The following is an 8,564-nucleotide window of genomic DNA, read 5'->3' on the forward strand; positions in this document are numbered from 1 at the left end:
CTTTTCTTTTCTTTTCTTTTCTTTTCTTTTCTTTTCTTTTCTTTTCTTTCCAGATATATTTTTTTGCAAAGGCTTATCAATTATTTCATACTAAATCTATATTTTGACATTCCCACCTGTAGCCTTTTCTCCTTCCTAAGCTGCAGCTGCTGGGAAAGCAGCTTTATCTCTGTTCTTCCCACAGGTCCATGTTCGAATTCGGACTCCTGCCCAAGGACAGACAGATGGCCAGCCTTCCTGAAGACTTCATCCACCCTCCCACTTCTTCCTGCTCAGAAATTTAAAATTTATTAGGACTACTACAGAAATAAAAGTGAGGGATTACTTGTACTGCAGGTAAGTCCTCTCATAGTGTCAACAGAAAAGAATAAAGTGGAGTTCAGCGTGTAATGTCAAACAGTAAAGGCAACACTCTCTGTTGCATGTAGCTTGTAATGTGCAGCGGCGGAGCTGGTGGGGAAGGCAAGTTCAGCTTCACAGTGTTATCATATCTCATGACCAACTCTCCAGTGCTGCTTTAAATGTGTATCATGTGATAAATTCCCCAAGGTTGCTCGGGCAGCACAAAGCTGAGAGTCTGCTTTCTTTCGCTGCTGGTCAAAATCATCAGTCTCTCCTTCTGTTCTGTTAGTTTGAAAGTGAAACTTCACCCTCTTTAACTTCTGAGGTTTTACATCAGGACGTGATTTAAAAAATATATGATTTTAGCAGGCTATTTAAATATAACCTCAGAAGAACAACAACTCGTGGTATAAATCAGCACACTCTTTTTTTAAAGCAGTGTTTGAGTTCATTGAGGTTTGAGGACATCTCTCTTTCAGGGAGACTGTTCTAGATGTGCCCGTGATCTTTCAGAGAGAACAGCCTTTCACCTGTGGACAAAACAACTAGCCATACCTTTTCAGTCTATTTCTAATTGTACTGTCTTGAACTTTGATGTTTAAGATGCTAGCTGAGGTTTTCAGTTTTTCTGAGCACTGCACAGTCTGAATTTGCTGGGACGTCCACTCCTGCAATGACTGTGGATGGTGATAAATTATAGGTTGTGTAAATTGTGTGTAACCCTTGTGCAGTATGTAAAGCATTAGAGCTGAAAGAGGGTGTACTTAATTTTTTTATGTTTATCTAAATATGTGATGTAATAATATAATCCTACATATAACACATATTCTGACATTTCAAAAACCTTTTCAACAGCTCGTTTCTGAATAACTCCGTAAACATATACTAGTGATAAAGATGCGGTTGACCACAACTCAAAGCCCAGAGACGAGGTTACGCACACTTCTACTTTTTAGGAGAAACAAAGGGGGCTGTCGCCACTTAATCATGCAGAACAATCTAGGTCTACGCCATCACACAGGGCATCGTTATCGAGGCAGGGGCACAGCACACAGTCAGTCATTTGAAGTGTGCGCATTCTTGGACTGGAGTGTGGGCGGTGAGTTTGCAGGGTTCTTTATGCAGAATGAGCCAAGGAAACAAAGGCAGGCACAAGAGCAGACAGCATGGGTTATGTTGAGGATTTTTAGAATTTATAATGCTCAGCGGAGAACTGAAAGTGGCTAAAAGTCACAGATAATGTCAATATTCACCGAGTTGTTCCATGTTTTTAGTTCACAGACCAGCTTTAATACTGATGACCTCTTTTTTTTTCTCCACTTTGTTTTCTGGCGAGGAAAATTCTTCCACCAGTCTCTCCATTAGCTACAGCTATCCACTCTTTCTTCAAACTGTCTGGGGGCTGGAGATGAACAGATCAGTCTAGCTTTACTGTAGTACATAGAGCATATCATCTTCATTTATTCATCTGATAAACAAATAAACAAATACAATATGGTATCTGCATTTAACACTGGTATTATGTGTAACTTATTTCCTAGCTTCACTGGATCTGAGAGCAACGCCAAATAAATTAAAACACAGGAAGCCAGGATTAAATGGATAGCATTTTCCTATTTTTTAGACTTTACTGTAATATGATCACATGTGTGAGTACAATATGAATACATAGCAGCTCTGATTAAAACAAATAGCTCTGATTTTGAATGAAAATGTATCACCTAAAATCCAAGTCAGCTTTTGAACATAAATCTAGAATCAATGTAATGAAGAATATAATTCAAATGCACTTACATATGTCAATATTAACATTTAATCCATTCCCTTGTCTCGCTTGTTTAATAAAAACAGATGAAAAATGTGCATTTATTGAAAAGCTGATTTTTAATAGGCAGCTAGAGCAAATAACACGGATGTTCTCAAGTTCTCACAGGCAAAGCAACTTCTTTTAAAGTTTAAAGGAGGTGAAAACCTTCTCATCAACAAAATGCCAAATATGAGCTCATATTTGCCAACATGCAACCGCTGAACTAGGTCCTGTAAACCCAAGGGCACAAGCACAAACCCAATCCCTCAAGGTTGCCACAGTACTGTTTACCTTTTTCCTGCAGTGTTGTGGCTTTTGCATTACCCTGACCTGGCACGTAACCAGCTCAGACCGCCTATAAAAAGGCAGATGTGAGCATTTGGACCCTTCAGGTCTGTGCAGGCTGCTCTACATCATCACCCTTCTCGTGGATCTGATCTCTACTTGTGAACAGGCGATGGGTCCTGTAGGCTTAGACGCCGTGGTGGCAGATCTGTCCGTGACCTCAAATGCCATCCAATCGCATGGAATATCAATGGCAACCAGAACGCTGATACTGCTCGTCTGTCTGCTGTTGGTTGCCTGGAGTCACACGGACAAGAAAATTGCGCCAGGTTGGTTCAGGTTGCTCTAATTAGGAGTTTGTTTGTTTTTACAACAGAATGTTGTGAGAGCTGAAATATATTTTCTGCTTTTTTAATACAACAGGTCCTTCTTTCTGTTTGGGTTTGGGCCCACTTCTGTCATATCTGAGATTTATCTGGACTGGCATAGGCACAGCCAGCAACTACTACAATAACAAGTATGGAGACATTGTTAGAGTCTGGATCAACGGAGAAGAGACGCTCATACTAAGCAGGTTAGTTGCATTCAATCTGTCAGTGCTGATGCTACCAAATTAGCCAGTCAAGAAGTAAAATGAAAAGCTGCAGTGGATTTTTTGTTATTGTTTTTGTTTTTTTTTAAACCAGAGCTTCAGCAGTGCACCATGTGCTGAAGAACGGAAACTACAATTCACGTTTTGGGAGCATTCAGGGACTCAGCTGCATCGGCATGAACGAGAGAGGCATCATATTCAACAACAACGTAACTCTGTGGAAAAAGATACGCACCTATTTTGCTAAAGGTAAAACTGGAACTCTTTCATGAACTTCAAAACAAAGAAAGTCAGCTATTCAAATGTGATTTTTAAACAGCAAATATTTGTCTAAACTAAATCATAAAACCATCTCATGTTGTCAGCTCTGTCAGGCCCAAATTTGCAGCAGACGGTGGATGTTTGCATCTCTTCCACAAAGGCTCACCTGGACCACCTGGACACCCTGGGACTCGTTGATATCCTCAGTTTGATACGCTGCACCGTGGTGGACATCTCTAACAGACTCTTCCTGAACGTACCTGTCAATGGTGAATAGGATGCATGAATATGTTACTTGCGTTATCATGCAAGCTGTACATAAAGAATTTCTTGTCTCCAGAAGTGGATCAAAAAGATATGGGAACGATTTTAGCATGCTAATATATTTATGTTACCTTGCATCCAGAGAAAGAGCTGCTGCTGAAGATTCTAAAGTATTTTCACACATGGCAGGATGTGCTTATCAAACCTGACATCTACTTCAAGTTCGGCTGGATTCACCACAGGCACAAGACAGCAGCGTGAGTCGCTCAGTCTCATACATAAGCCCACCTTTAGTTTCATCTTTTTAAATATGTGTTATCTGTTATCTCACAGCCAGGAGTTACACGATGCCATTAAACATCTTGTAGATCAAAAGAGGAAAAATATGGAGCAGGCAGATAAGCTGGACGACATCAACTTCACGGCAGAGCTCATATTTGCACAAGTCAGTCTACGAAGTATTCTCCTTCTGCAAATATACTTTCATTTAAAGTAAAACCTTTCCCTTGTGGTACTTGTGTTTTTTCATTTTCAAGCTGTCTCAGCAGTTCCTCTTTGCACGTGAAATGCTGGATTTCTTTTCCGCCTACCAAGTAAGGTCAGACAGCATATTTGCATTCAACTGTGTTTTCAGAACCACGGCGAGCTGTCTGCTGACGATGTGACGCAGTGCGTGCTGGAGATGGTGATCGCAGCTCCGGACACTCTGTCCCTCAGTCTCTTCTTCATGCTTCTGCTCCTCAAACAAAACCCGCACGTGGAGCTGCAGCTGCTACAGGAGATAGACGCTGTTGTGGGTAAGAGGCTGCAGCAGTTAAGAAAAAATGCAATTATAACTGCTTTGCTGCACATCAAAGATACATTTTGACACTTGGCACTGTTTCACTCTACACTGACAGCTCTTACTATTACGCTTACACACCCCATTTAAAAGAATAAGTCCAACTATATCACCAAAACCACAAAACCTGGCCACAATAACCTTCATTAACTCAGGAGTATTGCATTTCACTGCATTTGCTCCAGGCTGAAAAACTTGAATTCACAACAGTCTGTTGCTGCTACAGGTGAGAGACAGCTTCAGAACCAGGATCTTCACAAGCTGCAGGTGCTTGAGAGCTTCATCAATGAATCCTTGCGCTTCCACCCAGTGGTGGAATGCACCATGCGTCGAGCCCTGTCTGATGACATCATAGAAGGCTACAGGATACCGAAGGGCACAAACATCATTCTGAACACAGGCCGAATGCACCGCACCGAGTTTTTCCTCAAAGGCAATCAATTTAATCTGGAAAACTTTGAAAAGAATGTGAGTAGTGCTTTCATTGCTTTACTTTTTCTCCTGGTTAGAAAGAGGTGGAACTTGGTTGAAAAAGATGATGTCACACTTATTTGTTCTTGTCTGGCACTTGTTCCAGTTGCACCAGTCAGCAATTAGAAACACGTCAATCAGACTCTTTCAGTCCAGCCTGATGAAGCCACACCCACACAGATCATCTGAGCTTCGTGTTCTTGAAAATACATCTTTCCTTTTACTTTTTTTCTCATCGGTCCTCTTATTCTGCCTCCAGGTTCCTCGGCGCTACTTTCAGCCGTTCGGTTCAGGCCCTCGCTCGTGCATTGGCAAGCACATCGCCATGCTGATGATGAAATCCATTTTGGTGACACTGCTGTCTCAGTACTCTGTTTGTTGTCACGAGGGCCCGACCCTGGACTGCCTCACACAAACCAACAACCTTTCCCAGCAGCCTGTAGAGGCTGATCATCTCCACATGAGGTTCTTACCCAGGCAGAGAAGCAGCTGTCAAACCCTCCGAGACCCGAACCTTTAGCTGTACCTGTACTTTTGTATACTTAATTTGTATGATCTTATAACGACACAAAGCTAGCCTTTATATTTTGATATACGCAAAGATTGTATTTGTACTCAAACTGTATGCATGATGTGAAATGTACATTTAAACCTGCTAACACTGAAATAAATGTAGATTATTGTGTCACAAATGTGTGTTGTCGTCTCATCATTTTGTCTGCATGTCATGCATATTTAGTTCACAGTTTTTTGTTTTTGTATTTTTTTTATTTGACCCCACATTTTTCTCATTCTCCTTTTTTAAATATCTTACACCTAAATTGAACTAATCACACGATTAATAATTTATTAAATGTGGTATAAATGTGCGTTTGTCATTTAAGAACACAGAAAATGAAAAAGGATTTCAAATTTGTCCTTTTATTACAAAAAAACAAAAGCAAAAGCAAAGGCAAAGTCCAATGGAAGCAAAGGGGAATGTAAGTTCATTAAAATTTTTATTGCACATGAAAAAAAGCGAGAGAAAACCAGGCATTTTCCCAGAGTTCCTCTGCACCCACACACTTTAATTCCAAACAATGACACAACAGCTAACTCCCCTACTGTTCTGTGCAAAAGTCTTCAGCGAGCCTTTATTTCTTTAAATATTATTTCTTCCAAAAAGCCAAATTTTTTGTAATTTTTAAAGTGCTCTTGAGGAATAGTTTTCCAGACCTTCTGAAAGTCTTTGAATGCTTTTCTTTGGACACTTCTTTTTCACTCATTGTTCTCTTTTCTTTTGTGAATCTCTGAAAAATGCAAACGATAACACAGTTTGACAGGCATGAAATAGTATTTTTGCACCAACAAGGTGATTCCCAAAGAGCTATAAGGCAAAGACTTGTCATATTTCAGCACGCTGTGTCAGGCTTGAAAAAAAAAAACCCCAACTATGTACAGCAGATAAACAGTATCAGGAAGTCATGTCGTCACAAACAGTGCCATTTTATAATCCACAGACAACCAATGCAAGTCTGATAACACCAAAGTAACCAGATCTCTTTTGTCTAATTGCAAAACAAGCAAGAGATGATTCACTTACTCCAGTAAACGGTGCATTATGGTGCTTTTCAATAGATCTAACATGTGTGACTTTATGATCTATAAGGCATCGTTAGTCTCGAGATTGTTCTGAGTGGGTGATAAAACTGCCCTTCGACAGCCACAAAAAGAAAAAAAAAGGCATCTCTTGTTGCAATTATGTAACACTAACATTGGTCAGGAGAGGGCGCAGTAACACCTAATACAGTGATTTGATCTTTATCTTCAGCGTCTAGTCTTTTCATTATGTTCAGTTGCTCTGCCTTTGGGCAAAAGTGGCTAATACATTTCATACTGAGATGCTTCAGCTTGTATTGCTTTGCTAGAAGCAATCAACAAACACGCTGAACAATCACTGTTCAATGTTTGAAAGAAAAAGGGCTGAGAAAGAAACTGGGTTCAAACAGGCAGTGTGTGCAGAGTTTCAGCTGCGCAGTGCAGTTTCTGCATGTCAACAGTCAGCTGTGTGTCAGTGATGCAAGAGAGTGACACGATCAAAATAAGAGTATCTGTCTCAGCTTGACTGATGCGACCTCTTGGGGCCTTATGGTGCTGATCACAGTGAGATGGGAGGGTATTAAAGGAAGGGTAGCACGCACACAGCTGCTTGGTAGGCTAATCAGTACCTGCAACAAATCATTTCGGCACCTCTGCAAGAAGCAAAGTCACTGTCTGTGTGACTGTGTGTGTGTTTGTTACTGTAGAGAGACTGTGTCTTTCTCTCTGTAATATTGTTTTCAGTGCGTGTGTGTGTGTGTGTGCATCACAGATCACAGGCTGTTCCTTGCAGGTGTTGTGGGATATAGCAAATGAATCATAATAGTCTCATCAACCCCAATCTCATTTCTGCCCTCGATCAGGATGGAAAACATTTTACATGCAGCCCAGACAGATCTTTATGAGATCTTGCAAATTTGCGAGGAAAAAATATTTCGTCATAATAATCTCCATGACATCTGTGAGCTTAATAACATTAAGAAGAGCTAGAGAGAATTAAGTTATTAAGATGGATGTAAATGAGTGAATACTGACAAACATCAAGCTAAAAATACACTGAAGCTGCTGTTCTTGAGGTTTTTTCACATGCAACCTGCTGCTCATCTGTCAATTTTTTTTCACAGTTCAAAAACCCTTAAGGCGAGCCGTGTTTATCTATCTTAGATTTATGTTAAAAGAGAACAAAGCCTGAACAGACAGATTATCGAGCAGCATGCAAGAATTTAAATTATAATTTAAAATAAAGATCTGTATACATTCAATTTCCAGCAGCTTTTGACAAATGTGTTAACAGCCAGTGTAAAGTAGCCTCAGGGTGTAATGGTGTTTTAATTATCACATCCTCATGCACGGGCCTAGTTGAGTCATTGTACATCACCATCAGCAGGAACTGCAAAAACTTTTTTATAGTACTGATAACTTTTAGAGAAATCCCCCCTCAATTGTTTTTCTTTAAGAAGTTATTAAAACTTTTATTTATAGGGTCTATTTTTTACTTCCCTCTTAAGGGTAGCTAGTCTTTAGAAATGAGAATTAGCTCTTAAAAACTAAACAAAACAATAATTAAAGAAATCGGCTACTCTGTGTGTCAAAGGAAATGCAACATGACTCTAAGTCATCAAAGTAAAATATCAAAACACTGCAATAGCATGACCTTTGACATCTGCACCCATCATAGCAGTGGAGCAGCTCAAGTAGGGTTACAGGAAAGTAAAAGTCAACAACCAAAGCAGATCTATGTTGTTATGGTTTTCTGGCTACTGTACTGGTGATGCTACAGTCACAGTAGGAAAAACAGTGGTTGGAGACGACGACACGCCCAAAACTAGCGTGCTCTGAACTTGGGTTGTCGCTGCCTTTGAAATGTTACTTCAAAGGCGGGGACCCGGCCTGTCACCACTCACTGTAAGTTGCTGTCCTCAAAGCAACTGCAAAGAAACAGAGTCAGTCTGCTATAACTTTGCATTTGGATGGGGTCAGGCTGGCAACTACGTGCAATCTGTAATAAAATGGTGATTCACTGTGATAAATCAGGGAAAATCATAAATCTGTTTCCTTTGATCGCAAATCTATTGCTGCGTACATACAAAAACACTGATATTAAACAGAAATTTGCTTACATA

General features: G+C 40.2%; 1 protein-coding gene across 1 annotated transcript; it reads left to right on the forward strand.

Annotated features, from left to right (window-relative positions):
- The first annotated feature begins 1,329 nt into the window (after positions 1 to 1,329).
- On the forward strand, positions 1,330 to 5,569 carry LOC102312505 (aromatase). The gene is made up of 10 exons (XM_014329824.2): positions 1,330 to 1,441; positions 2,542 to 2,763; positions 2,858 to 3,008; positions 3,121 to 3,275; positions 3,392 to 3,556; positions 3,694 to 3,808; positions 3,885 to 3,996; positions 4,186 to 4,348; positions 4,619 to 4,860; positions 5,123 to 5,569. The coding sequence occupies exons 1-10, from the start codon at positions 1,330 to 1,332 to the stop codon at positions 5,381 to 5,383; spliced, it is 1,698 nt and encodes a 565-aa protein (XP_014185310.1). The 3' UTR covers positions 5,384 to 5,569.
- The last annotated feature ends 2,995 nt before the right edge of the window (positions 5,570 to 8,564 follow it).

The sequence above is a fragment of the Haplochromis burtoni genome, unplaced genomic scaffold (genome assembly GCF_018398535.1).
Source record: "Haplochromis burtoni strain Fernald_Lab_line unplaced genomic scaffold, NCSU_Asbu1 Contig_262, whole genome shotgun sequence".
NCBI lineage: Eukaryota > Metazoa > Chordata > Actinopteri > Cichliformes > Cichlidae > Haplochromis > Haplochromis burtoni.

Coding starts and splice junctions, on each gene's coding strand:
- LOC102312505 (XM_014329824.2), top strand. CDS start 1,330: ATGCAGAACAATCTAGGTCTACGCCATCACACAGGGCATCGTTATCGA. Junction 2,764..2,857: donor GGACAAGAAAATTGCGCCAG/GTTGGTTCAGGT, acceptor TTAATACAACAG/GTCCTTCTTTCTGTTTGGGT. Junction 3,276..3,391: donor ACGCACCTATTTTGCTAAAG/GTAAAACTGGAA, acceptor TCATGTTGTCAG/CTCTGTCAGGCCCAAATTTG.